Here is a 25482-nt window from a genome sequence, read left to right on the forward strand (position 1 = left end):
CCGGAATTCTTACTGGTTGGTAGGTGATCAAATACTTATGTCATGCAATAAAATGCAAATTAATTACTTAAAAATCATACAATGTGTTTTTCTGGATTTTTGTTTTAGAGTCCGTCTCTCACAGTTGAAGTGTACCTATGATAAAAATTAGAGACCTCTACATGCTTTGTAAGTAGCAAAATCGGCAGTGTATCAAATACTTGTTCTCCCCACTGTAGGTATTATACTAGTTTTTATAGACCATGTTATAGACCAGGGGTATTTAAATCTTACCCTACCAAGTCCGGAGTACTGCCGGTTTCTATTCTACCTCATCATTAATTGCACCCACCTGGTGTCCCAGGTCTAAATCGGTCACTGTTTTTGATGAGTTTGACAAAAGGACACTTATTCAAATACAACATGAGGAGAGATCAGCCGCACGTGAGATATTTCTCCCGTGTTGTGTGCGTGTGATGAACGACAACGTTGCTCTCTTTCTTCCCTCTGCATGTGACCAGTTAGCCTCTGAAGAGCAAAGCCAGTCAATCTTATCCCTGGACTGTATTCCTGGCTGGGCGCTCCTCTAAGGATATTTAAAAGCTCTCAGTAATGAATAACGCCTGCTAATAACAGGTCACAGTGACGAGGGAGGAGCTCTTTTCTCTCTCCTGTCTGGCTGTGATGTTTGTCAGCTCTTTGACTCTTGTTTTTGTGACTGAACAGACCTGACTGCTGCCTGTTGTTGCCGCGGGCTGTAATGTCTGTCTGTAGTACACCGGTAGACCGGCATCTCAGAAGTGGACAACAATAGGTCTAGGTCCTCTTCTCGCTATGAGCAGATAGGGAGGATCCTCAAAACAAGGAAGTATCTACAGGGTGCAGTTGGTTTTTACTGTTTCACTTTCTCAAGGCGCTAGCCTTTGATTGCCCCAGATGATTCATTGATGTGTCTGGTGAGGTGATACCTGAGTATTGTTGATGATAGTCACTAGATTAACTAATGGGTGTGTCTGGTGAGGTGATACCTGAGTATTGTTGATGATACAGTCACTAGATTGATTCATGGCTCTGTGTCGTTCTCCATGGAGACAGACTGCTCAGGTCTTTTTGTGTTCTCATGCCCCTCTTGAAATGAGAGAAGCGGGAGGTTTGCCTCCCTCCCTCCCTCCCTCAAATAAAGTGTCTCCACTCCAACCCAGGTAGCTCACTCAGAGGCTTGGGTGACAGGATTTGGCAGCGGTTCAACAACAACATTAAGGCAGCAGCCAGCTAGCGAGTGAGAACATCTCCTCTCAGACAACAAATGCACTGTGGCTGGTTTGGTATGAAATGTTCCCTTGTAGTGTTTACCTGGGCCAGATCTATCTGGATGGGGTTGATACGAGACGTAGCCATCTTTACACGCAGGTGGCTCATTGTAAATGTAGTGATGATATAGAGCAGTGGTTCCCAAACGTTTTATAGTCCCGTACCCCTTCAAACATTCAACCTCCAGCTGCGTACCCCCTCTAGCACCAGGGTCAGCGCACTCTCAAATGTTGTTTTTTGCCATCATTGTAAGCCTGCCACACACACACTATACGATACATTAATTAAACATAAGAATGAGTGTGAGTTTTTGTCCCAACCCAGCTCGTGGGAAGTGACAAAGAGCTCTTATAGGACCAGGGCACAAATTATAATATAATAATAAACAATAATTTTGCTCTTTATTTAGCCCTCTTACATATAAAACCTTATTTGTTCATAAAAAAATTGTGAATAACTCACCACAGGTTAATGAGAAGGATGCACATAACTCTGCAATGTTGGGTTGTATTGGAGAGAGTCTTAAATCATTTTCCACACACAGTCTGTGCCTGTATTTAGTTTTCATTCTAGTGAGGGCCAAGAATCCACTCTCACATAGGTACGTGGTTGCAAAGGGCATCAGTGTCTTAACAGCGCAATTTGCCAAGGCAGCATACTCTGAGCGTAGCCCTATCCACAAATCTGGCTGTGGCTTGTGATTAAATTCAATTTTCACAGAACCCCTTGTTGCAATTTCGATGAGGCTCTCTTGTTCAGATATCAGTAAGTGGACTGGAGGCAGGGCATGAAAGGGAAAACGAATCCAGTTTTGTGTCGTCCGTTGCGGGAAAGTACCTGCATAATTGCGCACCCAGCTCGCTCAGGTGCTTCGCAATATCACGTTTGACATTGTCCGTAAACTTGAGTTTATTTTCACACAAAAAATCATACAATGATGGAAAGACGTGTGTTGTCCTTGTTAATGCAGACAGAGAAGAGCTCCAACTTCTTAATCATAGCCTCAATTTTGTCTCCCATATTGAAAATAGTTGCAGAGAGTCCCTGTAATTCTAGATTCAGATCATTCAGGTGAGAAAAAACATCACCCAGATAGGCCAGTCATGTGAGAAACTCGTCATCATGCAAGCGGTCAGACAAGTGAAAAATGATGGTCAGTAAAGACAACTTTAAACTCGTCTCTCAATTCAAATAAACGTGTCAATACTTTGCCTTTTGATAACCAGCGCACTTCTGCATGTTGAATAAGCGTTACATGGTCGCTGCCCATAACATTGCATAATGCAGAAAATACACGAGAGTTCAGGGGCCTTGCTTTAACAAAGTTAACTATTTTGACTTAAGTGTCCAAAACGTCTTTCAAGCTGTCAGGCATTCCCTTGGCAGCAAGAGCCTCTCGGTGGATGCTGCAGTGTACACAAGTGGCGTCGGGAGCAACTGCTTGCACGCGCGTTACCACTCCACTATGTCTCACTGTCATGGCTTTTGCGCCATCAGTACAGATAGCAACAAATCTTGACCACCAAAGTCCATTTGATGTCACAAAGCTGTCCAGTACTTTAAAAATATCCTCTCCTGGTTTCCAGTGGTTTGCAGAAGAGGATGTCTTCCTTAATTGACCCCCCATAAACATAACGGACATATACCAGGAGCTGTGCCAGGCCCCTACGTCTGTTGACTCATCCAGCTGTAACGCATATAATTCACTGGTTTGTATGCAAAGCAGTAATTGTTTCAAAACATCTCCTGCCATGTCACTGATGCGTCGTGAAACAGTGTTGTTTGATGAAGGCATTGTCTGTATAGTTTTTTCGGCATTGTCCCAGCCATATCCGCGGCAGCAGGAAGAATGAAGTCCTCCACAATAGTATGGGGCTTGCCTGTCCTAGCCACTCGGTAGCTCACCATATAAGACGCTCCTAGCCCCTTCTTATTAATGGTATCTGTTGCTTTTATACATGTCTTACTACTCGAAAGTAGTCTTAATTTAAAAAACTCAACGTAGTTCTCATCATATTTGCACCTCTTCGATGGTCCAACATCCCTGTCTGTTCGGTGCTTTCCCGGGTAAGGGGGCAGTAGCTCTTCGGCTGCATCAGATTCACAAAAAAAGTCAGTGTAGAATTACTGATGCTAGCATTGGATGTGCTGGTGGAAGCAGAACAACTTGTGTCGTCGACAGGTGCAGGTGTAGTACTGCTGGTAGTAGCAGTATTGCCAGTAGAGCTGGTATGTGTCTCTATGGACGCGGGCCTTACTTATATTAACCATTTATCCATTTTCGAGCAAACGGAATGAGCAGCAGCTACGTTTGGCTACATACAGACCGTTAGTGGAATTCCCGCGAGAGAGTAACGGTTAATGTGATTGGCTGTTCATTATTTGACCAGGCTACCTGTATTTGACATTGTGTTGTTATTTCGCTGAACACTAGATGGTTTAATTTTATTTTTGGCAGTGAAACGAGGCTACTCAGGGGAGAAAAAAACATCACCCAAATGTATAGCCCCGTCGGAAAATCTAAATGGACTGTTTGAAAATGTGAATCACATTTTTATTTGGGTGTACCCCCGACGGTAATGCGCGTACCCCAGTGTGGGAATAGCCTATGTAGAGAATTGAGAATTTTCAAGATATGCCTAAAGTTACTGGTTTTGTTTTGTAATTCAGTTGAATGTGGAATTGTTAGTGAGCTATGATAACCAGAATAGTTTTTGTGTTGTGAATTGTCAACTGTCCATGGTTTAGATTAAGAATAGATGGGTGATGATGACATAGCCTAGCTTACACACAGATACCATAGAAATAGAATCTACACTGAGTATACTAAACATAAGGAACACCTTCCTAATATTGAGGTGCATGGAAGGAGCAGGTGTTCTTAATGTTTTGTATGCTCAGTGTATTTCATTATATTTCTAGTGTGATTGTGACATCTGCCTGGTTTGACGTGGATTTGTCATGGAACATCTTATGGAGAGCACCAGAGCAGCATACTCAGTTGAGTAATGATTTTGAGGAATTAAATATGGATGATTTTTCAAATCTCTCTCCTTCCGCCGCATACAGTTTAGCCAGCTGTGTCCGATGATGGAATTCAACAGTTTTGTTTTAGTTACACGTGGGGTTGGTTTTATAATAACCTGACCTCGGTTGCATGTCTATTTTAATCTTAATATGCATTAGGCTAGATTTACAGAAGTATAAAATGATAGACTTAGCTGCAGGATATTTTTTTTTATATACAGTGCCTTCAGAAAGTATTCATACCCCTTGATTTATTCCACATTTTGTTGTGTTACAGCCTGAATTCAAGTCTTGCCATATATTTTCAAGCAGATGTATGTCAACTGTAACTAGGCCACTCAGGAACATTCAATGTAATCTTGGTAAGCAACTCCAGTGTATATTTGGCCTTGTGTTTTAGGTTATTGTTCTGCTGAAAGGTGAATTCATCTCCTAGTGTCTGGTGGAAAGCAGACTGAACCTACTCCCCCTACAGTACCTACTTCCCCTACTGACCTGCAGGCCCTACTGACCTACAGTCCCTACAGTCCCTACAGTCCCTACTGACCTACAGTCCCAACTGACCTACAGTCCCTATAGTCCCTACAGTACCTACAGTCCCTACAGTCCCAACTGACCTACAGTCCCTACTGACCTACAGTCCCTACTGACCTACAGTTCCTACAGTACCTACTGACCCTACAGTCCCTACTGACCTACAGTCCCTACAGTACCTACTTCCCCTACTGACCTGCAGTCCCTACTGACCTACAGTCCCTACTGACCTACAGTCCCTACTGACCTACAGTCCCTACTGACCTACAGTTCCTACAGTACCTACTGACCCTACAGTCCCTACTGACCTACAGTCCCTACAGTACCTACTTCCCCTACTGACCTGCAGTCCCTACTGACCTACAGTCCCTACTGACCTACAGTCCCTACTGACCTGCAGTCCCTACTGACCTACAGTCCCTACTGACCTACAGTCCCTACTGACCTACAGTTCCTACAGTACCTACTGACCCTACAGTCCCTACTGACCTACAGTCCCTACAGTACCTACTTCCCCTACTGACCTGCAGTCCCTACTGACCTACAGTCCCTACAGTACCTACAGTCCCTACTGACCAACAGTCCCTACTGACCAACAGTCCCTACTGACCTACAGTCCCTACTGACCTACAGTCCCTACAGTACCTACAGTCCCTACAGTCCCTACTGACCTACAGTCCCAACTGACCTACAGTCTCTACTGACCTACAGTCCCTACAGTACCTACAGTCCCTACTGACCTACAGTCCCTACTGACCTACAGTTCCTACAGTACCTACTGACCCTACAGTCCCTACTGACCTACAGTCCCTACAGTACCTACTTCCCCTACTGACCTGCAGTCCCTACTGACCTACAGTCCCTACAGTCCCTACAGTACCTACAGTCCCTACTGACCTACAGTCCCTACAGTCCCTACTGACCCTACAGTCCCTACTGACCTACAGCCCCTACTGACCAACAGTCCCTACAGTACCTACTTCCCCTACTGACCTGCAGTCCCTACTGACCTACAGTCCCTACAGTTCCTACATTCCCTACAGTCCCTACAGTACCTACTGTCCCTACAGTCCCTACTGACCTACAGTCCCTACTGACCTACAGTCCCTATAGTTCCTACAGTTCCTACAGTCCCTACAGTACCTACAGTCCCTACTGACCAACAGTCCCTACAGTCCCTACTGACCTACAGTCCCTACTGACCTACAGTTCCTACAGTACCTACTGACCCTACAGTCCCTACTGACCTACAGTCCCTACAGTACCTACTTCCCCTACTGACCTGCAGTCCCTACTGACCTACAGTCCCTACAGTACCTACAGTCCCTACTGACCAACAGTCCCTACTGACCAACAGTCCCTACTGACCTACAGTCCCTACTGACCTACAGTCCCTACAGTACCTACAGTCCCTACAGTCCCTACTGACCTACAGTCCCAACTGACCTACAGTCCCTACTGACCTACAGTCCCTACAGTACCTACAGTCCCTACTGACCTACAGTCCCTACTGACCTACAGTTCCTACAGTACCTACTGACCCTACAGTCCCTACTGACCTACAGTCCCTACAGTACCTACTTCCCCTACTGACCTGCAGTCCCTACTGACCTACAGTCCCTACAGTCCCTACAGTACCTACAGTCCCTACTGACCTACAGTCCCTACAGTCCCTACTGACCCTACAGTCCCTACTGACCTACAGCCCCTACTGACCAACAGTCCCTACAGTACCTACTTCCCCTACTGACCTGCAGTCCCTACTGACCTACAGTCCCTACAGTTCCTACATTCCCTACAGTCCCTACAGTACCTACTGTCCCTACAGTCCCTACTGACCTACAGTCCCTACTGACCTACAGTCCCTATAGTCCCTACAGTTCCTACATTCCCTACAGTCCCTACAGTACCTACAGTCCCTACTGACCAACAGTCCCTACAGTCCCTACTGACCTACAGTCCCTACTGACCTACAGTCCCTACTGACCTACAGTCCCTACTGACCAACAATCCCTACTGACCTACAGTCCCTACTGACCTACATTCCCTACAGTCCCTACAGTACCTACAGTCCCTACTGACCAACAGTCCCTACTGACCAACAGTCCCTACAGTACCTACAGTCCCTACTGACCAACAATCCCTACTGACCTACAGTCCCTACTGACTTACAGTCCCTACAGTCCCTACAGTCCCTACTGACCTACAGTCCCTACAGTACCTACAGTCCCCACTGACCAACAATCCCTACTGACCTACAGTCCCTACTGACCTACAGTCCCTACAGTCCCTACTGACCATCAGTCCCTACTGACCATCAGTCCCTACTGATCTACAGTCCCTACTGACCTACAGTCCCTAATGACCAACAGTCCCTACTGACCTACAGACCTACAGTACCTACAGTCCCTACTGACCTACAGTCCCTACAGTACCTACAGACCCTACAGTCCCTACTGACTTACAGTCCCTACTGACTTACAGTCCCTACTGACCAACAGTCCCTACTGACCCACAGTCCCTACTGACCAACAGTCCCTACTGACCTACAGTCCCTACTGACCTACAGTCCCTACTGACCAACAGTCCCTACTGACCTACAGTCCCTACAGTACCTACAGTCCCTACTGACCTACAGTACCTACTGACCTACAGTACCTACTGACCTACAGTCCCTACTGACCTACAGTCCCTACAGTACCTACTGACCAACAGTCCCTACTGACCAACAGTCCCTACTGACCTACAGTCCCTACAGTCCCTACTGACCTACAGTCCCTACTGACCTACAGTACCTACTGACCTACAGTCCCTACAGTACCTACAGTCCCTACAGTACCTGCAGTCCCTACTGACCAACAGTCCCTACTGACCAACAGTCCCTACTGACCTACAGTCCCTACTGACCTACAGTCCCTACAGTCCCTACTGACCTACAGTCCCTACTGACCTACAGTCCCAACTGACCTACAGTCCCTACTGACCTACAGTCCCTTCTGACCAACGGTCTCTACTGACCTACGGTCCCTACTGACCTACAGTCCCTACAGCCCCTACAGTACCTACTGACCTACAGTCCCTACTGACCTACAGTCCCTACTAACCTACAGTCCCTACAGTACCTACAGTCCCAGCTGACAACAGTCCCTACTGACCTACAGTACCTACTGACCTACAGTCCCTACAGCCCCTACTGTACCTACTGACCTACAGTCCCTACAGTCCCTACAGTCCCTACTGACCTACAGTACCTACTGACCTACAGTCCCTACAGTACCTATAGTCCCTACTGTACCTACTGACCTACAGTACCTACTGACCTACAGTCCCTACAGTCCCTACAGTCCCTACTGACCTACAGTCCCTACTGACCTACAGTACCTACTGACCTACAGTACCTACTGACCTACAGTCCCTACAGCACCTACAGTCCCTACTGACTAACAGTCCCTACTGACCTACAGTCCCTACTGACCTACAGTCCCTACTGACCTACAGTCCCTACTGACCTACAGTCCCTACTGACCAACAGTCCCTACTGACATACAGTCCCTACTGACCAACAGTACCTACTGACCTACAGTCCCTACAGTCCCTACTGACCTACAGTCCCTACTGACCTACAGTCCCTACTTACCTACAGTCCCTACTGACCAACAGTCCCTACTGACCTACATTCCCTACTGACCTACAGTTCTTACTGACCAACAGTCCCTACTGACCTACAGTCCCTACTGACCTACAGTTCTTACTGACCAACAGTCCCTACTGACCTACAGTCCATACAGTCCCTACAGTCCCTACTGACCTACAGTCCCTACTGACCTACAGTCCCTACTGACCAACAGTCCCTACTGACCAACAGTCCCTACTGACCTACAGTCCCTACAGTACCTACTGACCTACAGTCCCTACTGACCAACAGTCCCTACAGTACCTACTGACCCTACAGTCCCTACTGACCTACAGTCCCTACTGACCAACAGTCCCTACTGACCAACAGTCCCTACTGACCTACAGTCCCTACAGTACCTACTGACCTACAGTCCCTACTGACCTACAGTCCCTACAGTACCTACTGACCCTACAGTCCCTACAGTACCTACTGACCTACAGTACCTACTGACCTACAGTACCTACTGACCTACAGTACCTACTGACCTACAGTCCCTACTGACCTACAGTCCCTACTGACCAACGGTCTCTACTGACCTACGGTCCCTACTGACCTACAGTCCCTACAGCCCCTACAGTACCTACTGACCTACAGTCCCTACTGACCTACAGTCCCTACTAACCTACAGTCCCTACAGTACCTACAGTCCCAGCTGACAACAGTCCCTACTGACCTACAGTACCTACTGACCTACAGTCCCTACAGCCCCTACTGTACCTACTGACCTACAGTCCCTACAGTCCCTACAGTCCCTACTGACCTACAGTCCCTACTGACCTACAGTCCCTTCTGACCAACGGTCTCTACTGACCTACGGTCCCTACTGACCTACAGTCCCTACAGCCCCTACAGTACCTACTGACCTACAGTCCCTACTGACCTACAGTCCCTACTAACCTACAGTCCCTACAGTACCTACAGTCCCAGCTGACAACAGTCCCTACTGACCTACAGTACCTACTGACCTACAGTCCCTACAGCCCCTACTGTACCTACTGACCTACAGTCCCTACAGCCCCTACTGTACCTACTGACCTACAGTCCCTACAGTCCCTACAGTACCTACTGACCTACAGTCCCTACAGTACCTACAGTCCCTACAGTACCTACAGTCCCTACTGACCTACAGTCCCTACTGACCTACAGTCCCTACTGACCTACAGTCCCTACTGACCTACAGTACCTACTGACCAACAGTCCCTACTGACATACAGTCCCTACTGACCAACAGTACCTACTGACCTACAGTCCCTACAGTCCCTACTGACCTACAGTCCCTACTGACCTACAGTCGCTACTGACCTACAGTACCTACTGACCTACAGTACCTACTGACCTACAGTCCCTACTGACCTACAGTCCCTACTTACCTACAGTCCCTACTGACCTACAGTCCCTACTGACCTACATTCCCTACTGACCTACAGTTCTTACTGACCAACAGTCCCTACTGACCTACAGTTCTTACTGACCAACAGTTCTTACTGACCTACAGTCCCTACTGACCTACAGTCCCTACAGTACCTACAGTCCCTACTGACCTACAGTCCCTACAGTCCCTACAGTCCCTACTGACCAACAGTCCCTACTGACCTACAGTCCCTACAGTCCCTACAGTACCTACTGACCTACAGTCCCTACAGTCCCTACAGTACCTACTGACCTACAGTCCCTACTGACCTACAGTCCCTACTGACCTACAGTCCCTACTGACCTACATTCCCTACTGACCTACAGTTCTTACTGACCAACAGTCCCTACTGACCTACAGTTCTTACTGACCAACAGTTCTTACTGACCTACAGTCCCTACTGACCTACAGTCCCTACAGTACCTACAGTCCCTACTGACCTACAGTCCCTACAGTCCCTACAGTCCCTACAGTCCCTACTGACCAACAGTCCCTACTGACCAACAGTCCCTACTGACCAACAGTCCCTACTGACCTACAGTTCTTACTGACCAACAGTCCCTACTGACCTACAGTTCTTACTGACCAACAGTTCTTACTGACCTACAGTCCCTACTGACCTACAGTCCCTACAGTACCTACAGTCCCTACTGACCTACAGTCCCTACAGTCCCTACAGTCCCTACTGACCAACAGTCCCTACTGACCAACAGTCCCTACTGACCTACAGTTCTTACTGACCTACAGTCCCTACTGACCTACAGTTCTTACTGACCTACAGTCCCTACTGACCTACAGTCCCTACTAACCTACAGTCCCTACAGTACCTACAGTCCCTACTGACCTACAGTCCCTACTGACCTACAGTCCCTACTGACCTACATTCCCTACTGACCTACAGTTCTTACTGACCAACAGTCCCTACTGACCTACAGTTCTTACTGACCAACAGTTCTTACTGACCTACAGTCCCTACTGACCTACAGTCCCTACAGTACCTACAGTCCCTACTGACCTACAGTCCCTACAGTCCCTACAGTCCCTACTGACCAACAGTCCCTACTGACCAACAGTCCCTACTGACCAACAGTCCCTACTGACCTACAGTTCTTACTGACCAACAGTCCCTACTGACCTACAGTTCTTACTGACCAACAGTTCTTACTGACCTACAGTCCCTACTGACCTACAGTCCCTACAGTACCTACAGTCCCTACTGACCTACAGTCCCTACAGTCCCTACAGTCCCTACTGACCAACAGTCCCTACTGACCAACAGTCCCTACTGACCTACAGTTCTTACTGACCTACAGTCCCTACTGACCTACAGTTCTTACTGACCTACAGTCCCTACTGACCTACAGTCCCTACTAACCTACAGTCCCTACAGTACCTACAGTCCCAGCTGACAACAGTCCCTACAGTACCTACAGTCCCTACTGACCTACAGTCCCTACAGTCCCTACAGTCCCTACTGACCAACAGTCCCTACTGACCTACAGTCCCTACAGTACCTACTGACCTACAGTCCCTACTGACCAACAGTTCCTACTGACCTACAGTCCCTACAGTACCCACTGACCCTACAGTACCTACTGACCTACAGTCCCTACTGACCTACAGTCCCTACTGACCAACAGTTCCTACTGACCTACAGTTCCTACTGACCTACAGTCCCTACAGTACCTACTGACCTACAGTTCCTACTGACGTACAGTCCCTACTGACCTACATTCCCTACCGTCCTTACAGTCCCTACAGTACCTTGCCATTTATGTGTTGGTCAGCAGTTGTGTAACACTATGGCCTTTAACAGCGTCAGTCAGTGTCTTTCTGTCTGTCTGCTCATTGTGCTGTGTCCTGTGTGGAGCATGCTGGGAAAGCTGGGATTAAACAGAGCAGAGGGTATTAGCATAGCGAAAAAAAATATTATCTGTAGCTAAAGTTCCTGGAGTTGATGTCACCACCAGGCTCTGGGAAAACCAATTAAATGCACGTTTCACCATACTGAATAGCCAGGATGAGATGGGGGAAGTTAGCCTACATTGAATGGTGCATGCAATAACACCACTTTAGTGTTAATCTATAGTTACGCTCTGTATCTATTATATGTTGATTAAAGGCGGGCTACATGAGACTGCCACAGGGCCATTTCTTGTTGTAGATAGTAGCCTATTCTATTCTAAAAATAGGCTGCAGTTGATTATTGCGTCTGTGTGTGGGTACTGTACGTGTGGGTGTCAGTAAGGTCAACCCGACGCTGAGCTGGAGGTTTCGGTTTGGCCTTATCGGAAGTGGTGGTGTGTCTTATCAGGAGCTCCCAGATCAGACCATGGGGTGCTGTCCACACACTCTGGCCAGAATATTGTGTCCTCGCTGGGCGGAGCCTAAGCCTAACTCGTAGAGTTGTTTTTAGCCTCATTTTCTTCTGCTTTGTTACTTTTGAACGTGGTTCTTATGTTGTTGTTAGGGGAAGACGGCTGCATCACCTTGAACGATCCTGGCGGGCCTGCTTGTTTTTAACAGAGGGTTTTCATTTTCACGTTTCAGTGCAATCGATCACTCTGCGTGTACTGTATGTGGAACTGGAGGGTCAGGGCTGTCAGCTAGACGGGGCCTAAAGTGTACTGTATGTGAACTGGAGGGTCAGTTATTTTTCCCTGACCTAGAGAGATGTGGTATGCTGTGACCTGACCTAGAGACATGTGGTATGCTGTGACCTGACCTAGAGACATGTGGTATGCTGTGACCTGACCTAGGGAGATGTGGTAGGCTGTGACCTGACCTAGGGAGATGTGGTATGCTGTGACCTGACCTAGAGAGATGTGGTATGCTGTGACCTGACTTAGAGAGATGTGGTATGCTGTGACCTGACCTAGAGAGATGTGGTATGCTGTGACCTGACCTAGAGACGTGGTATGCTGTGACCTGACCTAGAGAGATGTGGTATGCGGGGCAGTGAGTTGTAAATGGCTCTGTGATCAGAAGGTTACAGCAGCTTACCCCCCTAAGCCGACCGTCTAACCTCTAGCTCAGCAAATATCAATAATTTCTATGGACAGTCAGTGAGTCACCCAGCTTACAAAATGGCCACCATGCAACACACTCCGATAGGTCAGATGGCTCATGGCTTGGAGGTGGCTCATCAAATACACCATCATAGATGAATTGATCAATGGGTATACAGCCTTGTTGTCCTCATCAATGCCATTGGACAACAATTCAAATATAAATGGCCAATCATGAATAAGGCGTCACCAGTCTGCCCAGCCCAGCTCTCTCTGGGTGTGTTGTGGGTGGTGGTTATTTGTCCCACTGTCCTCCCCCTGTCCTCCCCCTGTCCTCCCCCTGTCCTCCCCCTGTCCTCCCCTGCCTGCCTGGTTGGTTAGCTGGCCTCCCGACTCCACAGTCTGCCTTGTGTAATCCATATCTGGGCCTCTATTTGGGTCAGTCAAGTAGTACACACACACGCGTATACACACACACACACACACACACACACACACACACACACACGTATACACACACACACACACGCGTATACACACACACACACACACACACACACGTATACACACACACACACACACACATACACACGCGTATACACACACACACACACACACACACACACGTATAACACACACACACACACACACACACACATATAGGCTACATACTTACAAGTACAAACAACTTCTAGAGATGCCATGATAAAATCAAATCAAATCAAATCAAATTGTATTGGTCACATGCGCCGAATACAACAGGTGCAGACATTACAGTGAAATGCTTACTTACAGCCCTTAACCAACAGTGCATTTATTTTAAACAAAAAGTAAGAATAAAACAACAACAAAAAAGTGTTGAGAAAAAAGAGCAGAAGTGAAATAAAGTGACAGTAGGGAGGCATATATACAGTAAAATAAAGTGACAGTAGGGAGGCTATATATACAGGGGGGTACCGTTGCATAGTCAATGTGCGGGGGCACCGGCTAGTTGAGGTAGTTGAGGTAATATGTACATGTGGGTAGAGTTAAAGTGACTATGCATAAATACTTAACAGAGTAGCAGCAGCGTAAAAAGGATGGGGTGGGGGGCAGTGCAAATAGTCCGGGTAGCCATGATTAGCTGTTCAGGAGTCTTATGGCTTGGGGGTAGAAGCTGTTGAGAAGTCTTTTGGACCTAGACTTGGCACTCCGGTACCGCTTGCCGTGCGGTAGCAGAGAGAACAGTCTATGACTAGGGTGGCTGGAGTCTTTGACAATTTGAGGGCCTTCCTCTGACACCGCCTGGTATAGAGGTCTTGGATGGCAGGGAGCTTTGCCCCAGTGATGTACTGGGCCGTACGCACTACCCTCTGTAGTGCCTTGCGGTCAGAGGCCAAGCAGTTGCCATACCAGGCGGTGATGCAACCAGTCAGGATGCTCTCGATGGTGCAGCTGTAGAATTTTTTGAGGATCTGAGGACCCATGCCAAATCTTTTTAGTCTCCTGAGGGGGGAATAGGCTTTGTCGTGCCCTCTTCACGACTGTCTTGGTGTGTTTGGACCATGATAGTTCGTTGGTGATGTGGACACCAAGGAACTTGAAGCTCTCAACCTGTTCCACTACAGCCCCCGTCGATGAGAATGGGGGGCGTGCTCAGTCCTCTTTTTTTTTCCTGTAGTCCACAATCATCTCCTTTGTCTTGGTCACGTTGAGGGGAGAGGTTGTTGTCCTGGCACCACACGGCCAGATCTCTGACCTCCTCCCTATAGGCTGTCTCATCGTTGTCGGTGATCAGGCCTACCACTGTTGTGTCGTCGGCAAACTTAATGATGGTGTTGGAGTCGTGCCTGGCCATGCAGTCATGGGTGAACAGAGAGTACAGGAGGGGACTGAGCACGCACCCCTGAGGGGCCCCCTTGTTGAGGATCAGTGTGGCAGATGTGTTGTTACCTACCCCTTACCACCTGGGGGCGGCCCGTCAGGGAAGTCCAGGATCCAGTTGCAGAGGGAGGTGTTTAGTCCCAGGATCCTTAGCTTAGTGATGAGCTTAGAGGGCACTATGGTGTTGAATGCTGAGCTGTAGTCAATGAATAGCATTCTCACGTAGGTGTTCCTCTTGTCCAGGTGGGAAAGGGCAGTGGAGTGCGATAGAGATTGCATCATCTGTGGATCTGTTGGGGCGGTATGCAAATTGGAGTGGGTCTAGGGTTTCTGGGATTATGCTGTTGATGTGAGCCATGACCAGTCTTTCAAAGCACTTCATGGCTACAGACGTCAGTGCTACGGGTCGGTAGTCATTTAGGCAGGTTATCTTAGAGTTCTTGGGCACGGGGACTATGGTGGTCTGCTTTGAAACATGTTGGTATTACAGACTCAGTCAGGGACATGTTGAAAAATGTCAGTGAAGACACTTGCCAGTTGGTCAGCACATGCTCGGAGTACACGTCCTGGTAATCCGTCTGGCCCTGCGGCCTTGTGAATGTTGACCTGCTTAAAAGTCTTACTCACATCGGCTACGGAGAGCGTGATCACATAGTCGTCCGGAACAGCTGGTGCTCTCATGCATGCTTCAGTGTTGCTTGCCTCGAAGCGAGCATAGAAGTGGTTTAGCTCGTCTGGTAGGCTTGTGTCACTGGGCAGCTCGCGGCTGTGCTTCCCTTTGTAGTCTGTAATAGTTTTCAAGCCCTGCCACATCCGACGAGCGTCAGAGCCAGTGTAGTATGATTCAATCTTAGACCTGTATTGACTCTTTGCCTGATAATGAGTCTCTAAGGATAAACTGTATCCTATCTAGATCTATAGACATTATCATCATACTGATCTTACTTCCCCCCTGAGAGAACATGAAGTTACAACTTCTGTTTTGGAGCTACATGTGAACAACTGTTTATCCCTAGAGTTGGGTAACATAGGAGGTTATAGTATTTGAACTTCTATGAATGCTGGTGTTGGGTGACCTGACATTGAAGGCTATCTCTCCCAGTGTTCTAGAACTGAAGGTCCTTCCCTGGCCCCATTCTGCCACTCAAGACTGTAAGCTTGACAAAATATCAAGTTTGGTCCCAATTTACACTGAACAAAAATATAAACGCAACATGTAAAGTGTTGGTCCCATGTTTCATGAGCTGATATAAAATATCCCAGAAGTTTTCCATATGCACAAAAAGCTTATTTCTCTAAAATGTTGTGCACAAATTTGTTTACATCCCTGTTAGTGAGCATTTCTCCTTTGCCAATATAATCCATCCACCTGACAGCTGTGGCATATCAAGAAGCTGATTAAACAGCATGGTCATTACACAGGTGCACCTTGTGCTGGGGACAATAAAATGCCACTTTAAAATGTTTTCTCTACCATAAGCCACCTCCAACGTCGTTTTAGAGAATTTGGCGGTACGTCCAACTGGCCTCATAACCGCAGACCACGTGTAACCACGCCAGCCCAGGACCTCCACATCCGGCTTCTGCGGGATCGTCTGAAACCACCCGGACAGCTGATGAAACTGAGGAGTATTTCTATCTGTAATAAAGCCTTTTCGTGGGGAAAAACTCATTCTGATTGGCTGGGCCTGGCTCCCCAGTGGGTGGGCCTATGCCGTCCCAGGCCCACCCATGGCTGCGCTCCTGCCCAGTCATGTGAAATCCCTAGATTGACTGATTTCCTTTATATGAACTGTAACTGAGTAAAATCGTTGAAATTGTTGCATGTTGCATTTATATTTTTGTTCAGTGTAGTTTTGTTTTGGCCTTTTGAACTCAATAGGCCTAGGCTACATAACCTTGTCATATATCAGTCTACAGAAATATGTAGATTTAACACTTTGTCTTACATAACCAAAAGCTTTAGTTTTGGCCTTGAGGATTCTGTGTCCTTTCACAACACTTGCACACGCACACACTTGCGCGGACACACACACACACACACACACACACACACACACACACACACACACACACACACACACACACACACACACACACATATACACACACACACACACTGCTCCCAGCAGTCTCCACAGCCTCCCAGGACCCCAGCCCCCCTCCTGGTGTGATAAAGGTGGTGGTGGTGGTGCAGGGTGGAGGGGGCAGTACCATGTGACTGTGTTATGTAACCGTCCTGCGGCAGGCAGGCTGGGAGGGCAGGTAGTAACAGGGTCTTTTTACTCACAGACGACACACTGAGTCTGAGCCTGTTCTGCTCGTACCGACAGAATGTTTCTGCCAAGGCCTTTTTGTTTGCTTTTCACTCTCAATAGCGTTCAGTGGAGAAGAGACTAGAACGTGGAGATCATTATTCTGCCTGGCAACAGCATTCTTGAAAAGGACTAATAGTCTATTTATTTTTTATTTTTTTACCACTGTAGCATAATGTAGGCTGTAGTGGAAATGCTACAGTGGTTGAACATTACAGTGAAAAAGTATTACATTACTGTATTACCTTACCTTTTCATGTGACTAGGTGAGCTACTGTAGATTGGTATGGCGAAGGCAGCCTAGCGGTTAAGAATGTTGGGCCAGTAACTGAAAGGTTGCTGGTTCAAATCCCTGAGCTGACTAGTTGAAAAATCGGTTGATGTGCCCTTGAGCAAGGCACTTAACCCTAATTGCTCCTGTAAATTGCTCTGGATAAGAGCATCTGCTAAATGCCTGAAATGTGAAGTTTCTCTTACATTGGTTACAAATCTGAGACTTAAAGGAGTGTCAGAGTGAGGGAGAGACATTTTAATGTTAATGTGGACATTGGATAGTGTAATCTCAGATGGAGCATGCATTAAACCAACAGTTCCAGGACACACTCATTCATATGTAGAAGTGTCCTTCTGAAACCCTGGCCACCTCATGTACAGTCACAGCTCTATGTACCCTCAGCCTCCCTTCAGCATGTTCTCCCTCTCCTCTCTCCCCCCTGTCTCTCCTCTCTCCCTCTCCTCTCTCCTCCCTGTTTCTCCTCTCTCTCCCTCTCCTCTCTCCCCCCTGTCTCTCCTCTCTCTCTCTCCCTCTCCTCTCCCCCCGTCTCTCCTCTCTCTCCCCCCTCCCTCTCTCATCCCCTCTCTCCTCTCTCGCTCTCTCTCTCTCCGCCGTCTCTCCTCTCCCGTCTCTCCTCTCTCTCTCCCCGTCTCTCCTCTCTCCCCCCCTGTCTCTTCTCTCTCTCCCCCGTTTCTCCTCTCTCTCCCCCTGTCTCTCCTCTCTCTCCCCCCTGTCTCTCCTCTCTCTCCCCCTGTCTCTTCTTTCCCCCTGTCTCTCCTCTCTCTCCCCCTGTCCCTCCTCTCTCTCCCCCTGTCCCTCCTCTCTCTCTCCCCCGGTCTCTTCTCTCTCCCCCGGTCTCTCCTCTCTCTCTCTCCCCCTGTCTCTTCTTTCCCCCTGTCTCTCCTCTCTCTCTCTCTCCTGTCCCTCCTCTCTCCCCCTGTCTCTCCTCCTCTCTCTCCCCTGTCCCTCCGCTCTCTCCCCTGTCCCTCCGCTCTCTCCCCTGTCCCTCCTCTCTCTCTCTCTCTCTCTATCTCTCTCCCTCTCTCTCTCTTTCTCTCTCTCTATCCCCCTATCCCCTCTCTCTATCCCCCTCTCCCCTCTCTCTCACTCACGACTGACTTACAGGCCGTGTGAGAGCTAGGCCTAACCCAGAGAGCCTCCCCAGTCAGCTCACAATGCAATTAACCTCCACGGCCCTCCAGGTGCTAACACGTCTTGGTTGACTGCTACCGGAGCTCCTATTCTGCCCAAAGACGGAAGAGGAAGCGAGGCATCCCACACCCAAAAAAATGTCTGGTTCATATACAGTCAATGAACTATGTAGACCAGACCCAGCTGCTATCACATTGTTGACTTTGGGAGAGCCACCCCTTAAGTATACCTGAACTGTGAGCATTATTTTCTGAGAAAGACCTCTTCTTTCATCCACCATCTTTGTCGTGCCCCCGCAGTCAGTCGTGTTCTGAAAATGTGCTCGGTTCTGAGATGTGATTGGCATTCTAATTTCGAATCTTACTGGAAGACATTGTAACTGTCACTGTGTTCAAAGATGTGCTATCCCTGGTTTGATGCATCTTAAGGCTGCTTAGCTAGTATAGTTGTCACGATCGTTATTAGAGGCAGACCAAGGCGCAGCGTGATAGGCGTACATCTTTTAATGAGTACTTTACACCAACAACAAAAACAACAAAACGATACGTGAAGTCTAAAGGTTCACCAACACAAACCTATACAGAACAAGATCCCACAATACTAATGTGCCAAAAGGCTGCCTAAGTATGGACCCCAATCAGAGACAACGAGCTACAGCTGTCTCTGATTGGGAACCACCCTGGCCAACATAGATATGAACGATCTAGAGCAGACCCAATGAAAACTAAACATAACAAGTCCACACCCTGGCTCAACATTTAAGAGTCCCCAGAGCCAGGGCGTGACAGTACCCCCAAAGGCGCGGACTGCGACCGCGCCAACCAAACACAACAGGGGAGGGGCCGGGTGGGCATTCCGCCTCGGAGGCGGATCAGGCTCCGGGCGTGACCACCACTCTCTCGCTAACCCCCCGTAGCGCCCCTGGTCTGGTCCCGCTGGCCGGAGCTGGACTGGACACCGTGGAGCGGATTGCTCTTGCTCCGGAGGGGAGCAGCTGACCGGTGCGGACCAGGCACCGGTGGAACAGGGCACGGCCGTGCGGACTGATGACGCGCACCACTGGCTTGGTGCGGGAGCAGGAACGGGCGGACCGGGCTGACGAGCGCACCACTGGCTTGGTGCGGGGAGCAGGAACGGGCCGGACCGGGCTGACGACGTGCACCACTGGCTTGTGCGGGGAGCAGGAACAGGCCGAACCCGGGCTGACGACGCGCACCACTGGCTTGGTGCGGGGAGCAGGTACAGGCCGAACCGGGCTGGCGGACGCGCACCACTGGCTTGGTGCGGGGAGCAGGAACGGGCCGGACGGGCTGACGACGCGCACCACTGTTTTTGGTGCGGGGAGCAGGAACAGGCCGGACCGGGCTGGCAACGCGCACCACTGGCTTGGTGCGGGGAGCAGGAACAGGCCGGACCGGGCTGGCGACGCCGCACCACAGGCTTGGTGCGAGGGACAGGGACAGGCCGGGCCGGACTGGCGACGCGCACCCCTGGCCTGGTGCGGGGAGCAGGAACGGGCCGGACCGGGCTGGCGACGCGCACCACTGGCTTGGTGCGGGGAGCAGGAACAGGCCGGACCGGGCTGGCGACGCGCACCACTGGCTTGGTGCGGGGAGCAGGAACAGGCCGCACCACTGGACGGCCTCCTCCTCCGTGATCTTCCCCCAACCGAGGAGGACATCCACTAGAGTAACCTCCTGTTCCTTACCCGGCGTTTGTTCCTGAACACGCTGCTTGGTCCTGTTTTGGTGGGATCTTCTGTCACGATCGTTATTAGAGGCAGACCAAGGCGCAGCGTGATAGGCGTACATCTTTTAATGAGTACTTTACAACAACAACAAAAACAACAAAACGATACGTGAAGTCTAAAGGTTCACCAACACAAACCTATACAGAACAACATTCCCACAATACTAAAGTGCCAAAAGGCTGCCTAAGTATGGACCCCAATCAGAGACAACGAGCTACAGCTGTCTCTGATTGGGAACCACCCTGGCCAACATAGATATGCACGATCTAGAACAGACCCAATGAAAACTAAACATAACAAGTCCACACCCTGGCTCAATATTTAAGAGTCCCCAGAGCCAGGGCGTGACAATAGTGTTATAATAGTGGTTATTGATTATAGCTTACAAAAGGATAAAAGGTGTAAAGTTTCAGTGATGGGCCACAGAAGACCCAGTGTTTCGCCTGCATTACTTACAGATGTAGGATCTTAATTTGAGCCAGTTTGTTACAGCAGAAAAATAATCCAGCAGCAACCGGTAATGTAGATTATAATTTAATGGACATTTTTGTAGGGGTTGATACGTTTTTGGGGGGCTGGGGAAATTACAAACTTCAGAAGCCTTTTTAAACCTCAAATAAACAAAAAATATTGCGTTGCAGGAAGGATCTCTTGCAACTGGGTGATAAAATTAAGATCCTACATCTGTAGGCCTAAACCTAGGCCTACATCACTGTATGTTGTATCACATGCCTTTTCTCACTCAGTGCCTCTGCCTAAAAATCCAACAGGAAGCTACTGATTCACTCACACAGACCAGCCCATCTCCTAGATTGCGTCCCAAATGTCATACTATTCCCAATCTAGTCCACTACATCATTGGCTTTCATCAGCCCCCTCCTAACAATGTGGTCTGTTTTCTTTCTTTCAGTTACTTAGGCTTGATCAGAAAGAGGTTTAGCCGTAATAGTAAGTCTATAATTAAAGTTTCACGTGTCGAGTCTTACAACATGCCATTTCCCCGTCCTAATCTCTCCGAGGAGTCCCAGACCCCATCCTCTGAGTCATGCTAATGCCTAGCTGTTTGTTCAGGACAGAACAGTACACACACGCACACAGACACACACACAGAGATAGACACACACACAGAGACACACACACATACACAGAGACAGACAGGAGGGGTTGGTTATTAAAGGCAGCATTATTCATGCCTTCTTACAGGATAAAGGAGAAGACTGAAAAGCCCCCGGGAGGTGTGTGAGGAGAACGTGGGGCCTCTCTCCCTCCCTCCCTCCCTCCCTCCCTCCCTCCCTCCCACCCTCTACTCAACCCTGTACAGTATGCAACAGTCTCTGCCCAGGGGTTAAAGCACTGCTAACAGTCAGTTGACTATGAACTAGGCCTTTACATGCTTAAATCATCAAATCATCTTTGATTCACCTCAAAGAGTTTTGAACAATGTTGTGAATCTGTTTCCACCTTTAACACAATCAATCCAATATGACCCATATCCTTCTATATCAGGCTAGTGTGGTTCAGTACAGGTTGGCATGGTTCAGTTTTCGGCTGTCTTACTGGAAGTTTAAAAACGTTACTGTCATTACAGTCTGCCGGACACCATTTTATTAACTAACTCTCTCTCTCTCTCTGTCTATTTGTCTCTCTCTCTCTCTCTCTCTCTCTCGCTCTCTCTCTCTCTCTCTCTGGCCCTGGATTACTGGCGGCTATTCCCGTGGTGAATCCTGGGTATGTGCAGATTGATCGGCCACTCGATGGGGATTCACAGAGGAGCTCTCACCTGTGTCGCCTCCTGCCCTCCGCCCTGCAGCCTGCCCTCCTTCTTCTGCACCTCCTCCACACACATCATGAAACTGGTATTAACTGAATGGCAATTGATATGGATTTTTACTGATTCCAATAGACAGTAAACCAACTAACACAAAAAGGGAGGAAAAGCCATCTAATTTCCACACGTCCTTCTTCACACCAAATGAACCTGCCTGTGGGGTTCTGAGCTGCCTGAGTTGACAGCCCACCCTGAAAACAACACAATACCTCTTTGAGAAACACACAAGGAATGTATCGTACGGTTTAAGAGATTATTCTTCCTTCCTGATAACGACGTTTGAGGACATCGACTGCAGAGGGAGCTACTTTGAGGACGAGCTCACACCTGTCGCCGCCGGTGTATGAATACAGATCTATTTGTTTATTTAGTTTTGAATCCCCCCCAAACATCTCTGGAGCCTGAAGGGTTGTGCGTTTGGCCGTGTGCATGCCTAAGAGGAAGAAGATGGCTCCCCAGAACTCTGAGACCGACGCTGTGCAAATGCAGGGGGTGATGGTGGTCCCTGCTGCTAAGAAGACCACCACAGGCTCTGCCTCCACAGGGAACGGAGGAGGAGGAGGTGTCGTGCTGGAGTCATGCCAGGAGGAGTCGGTGAGCGAGGGGTCTATAGACCGGATCCCGCTGCGCCAGTGGGTGATGCACGGCGCCGTCATGTTCGGACGAGAGTTCTGCTACGCAATGGAAACAGCCCTGGTTACGCCTGTACTGCTGCAAATAGGTAAGAGAGATCTGAGACGTCACTGTACAGAAGCATGAACATTGTAATGACATGTACACACATGCATGTAAACACACATGTATGTAAATACACACACAGCAAGAGTTAACTAGAATCATGCAGACGATGAAGGAGCCAGGTGAGTGAATTCACATACTCTACTATACTGTTGACGCTGCCAACACAACATATCCCCACAGCTATATCAACACAACATATCCCCACATCTATATCCCCACATCTATATCCCCACAGCTATATCAACACAACATATCCCCACAGCTATATCAACACACCTATATCCCCACAGCTATATCAACACAACATATCCCCACAGCTATATCAACACACCTATATCCCCACATCTATATCAACACAACATATCCCCACCTCTATATCAACACAACATATCCCCACATCTATATCAACACAACATATCCCCACATCTATATCAACACATCATATCCCCACATCTATATCAACACAACATATCCACACATCTACAGTGCCTTCGGAAAGTATTCAGACCCCTTGACTTTTTCCACATTTTGCTACGTTACAGACTTATTCTGAAATGGATTACATTTTTTTAAATCCTCAGCAATCTACACACAATATCCCATAATGACAAAGCGAAAACAGGTTATTAGAAATGTTTGCAAATTTATAAGAAATAAAAAACAGAAATACCTTATTTACAAGTATTCACTCAATCATTACGCTATTTTTTATTGGTAAATTTACAAACATATATAATGATAAATAGACTTGAAACTTGTATCTCATCATGGTGTATGGTGAAATAAATATAGCCAGTTATAATTGTAATGGCTTAGCTGATAATAACAAAAGAAGAACAATATTTACATGGCTCAAAGAGAAGGAATATAATATCTATTGTTTACAGGAAAAGTTGCGTGGAAAAAGGAATGGGGGGGGAAATATACTTCTCCCATGGGCAAAGAAATTCAAAAGGGGTGATGATATTAATTAATAGTAATTTCGATCCGAATGTGCAAATTGTCCAAATAGATACGCAAGGTAGATGGATTATTTTAAATATGTTATTGGACCATAAACAGATATGGCTCATTAACCTTTACGGACCAAATAATGATGATCCACAATTCTTTGACAATATATATAATAAATTATCAAGCATGCAAGCAACTCAAGACAATATTATTATGGTGGGGGATTATAATACTGTTTTAAATAGCTAAATGGACCGTAAAGGAAATCACACCACAAACAATCACCCACATGCTCTTAAGGAAATTGTGAATGTCATGGATACATTAGAACTAGTAGATATATGGAGGCTTAAATATCCTGACTTAGTGAGATATACATGGCAGAGACTGAATCAAGCTAGTCGTCTTGACTTCTTTCTTATCTCATTCTCGTTGGCACCAAAAGTAAAAAAAAAAGTGTTGATACGGGACAGAATGCAGTCGGACCATCATATAATAGGCATATACATTACTCTTACTGAATTTCCACGTGGGCGAGGATATTGGAAATTTTATCAAAGCCTATTGGATGATAATTTATTTATAATTAGAACAAAGGAATTTATAACTGACTTTTTCCAACATAACATAGGTACAGCGAATCCCCTTATTGTATGGAACACCTTTAAATGTGCCTTTAGAGGCCATGCAATTCAGTACTCATCTCAAAAACAAAAGCAATTTAGGTCAAAAGAGTTTATACTAAGAAAGGAAATAGAAAGTCTAACAGAACAGATAGATGGCAATAAAAACTGTAACATAGAGGCTCAGAATAAATTAGAGGAAAAACTAAAAGAAATGGAGAAACTTATTCAAGAAAGATCAAGTGTAATATATTATAAAAATAAAGCAAACTGGATGGAATATGGGGAAAAATGCACAAAATTCTTTTTTAATCTTCAACATAGGAATGCTACCAAAAATAACTTAATGAAACTGGTTACAATTGACGGAGTCACCCATAATTCACCAAATGATATTTTGAAGGAATAAACAAAGTACTTTAAGCATATGTTTTCTTTTCAGTCGCCTCCATCTCCTCTAACTGAAGCTAATTGTATATAGATCCAGTCCATTTACAAAATTGGAGGCCCCTTACACTTCAGTGTTGTGATGCAAAAATCCTAGCAAAATGTATAGCGCATAGAATTAAAAAGGTATTGTCGGATATTATTCATTCTAATCAGACAGGTTTTTTACATGGAAGATACATTGGAGATAATATAAGGCAAGTATTGGAAACAATAGAACACTATGGAAAATATGGGAAACCAGGCCTGCTATTCATAGCAGACTGCGAAAAGGCATTTGATAAAGTTCGACTGGGGTTTATATATAAATGCCTGGAGCATTTCAATTTTGGAGAATCTCTTATAAAATGGGTCAGAATCATGTATAGTAACCCTAGGTGTAAAATAGTAAATAATGGCTATTTCTCAGAAAGTTTTAAACTGTCAAGAGGAGTGAAACAAGGTTGTCCACTATTGGCATATCTATTTATTGTGGCCATCGAAATGTTAGCTATTAAAATCAGATCCAATAATAATATCAGAGGATTAGAAATACAGGGCTTAAAAACAGGTGTCATTGTACGCTGATGATTCATGTTTTCTTTTAAAT

General features: G+C 47.2%; 1 protein-coding gene across 1 annotated transcript in view; it reads left to right on the plus strand.

Moving 5' to 3' along the window:
• Nucleotides 1–25482, plus strand: part of LOC121586775 (solute carrier family 45 member 4) — a 69009-nt gene that overhangs the window by 7042 nt on the left and 36485 nt on the right. The window contains exon 3 of the mRNA XM_045226426.1: nt 22039–22849. Within this exon, the coding sequence (XP_045082361.1) occupies nt 22558–22849 (292 nt within the window). The 5' untranslated portion in view covers nt 22039–22557. The remainder of the gene's footprint in view (nt 1–22038; nt 22850–25482) is intronic.

This window comes from Coregonus clupeaformis, chromosome 17 (assembly GCF_020615455.1).
Source record: "Coregonus clupeaformis isolate EN_2021a chromosome 17, ASM2061545v1, whole genome shotgun sequence".
Lineage (NCBI taxonomy): Eukaryota > Metazoa > Chordata > Actinopteri > Salmoniformes > Salmonidae > Coregonus > Coregonus clupeaformis.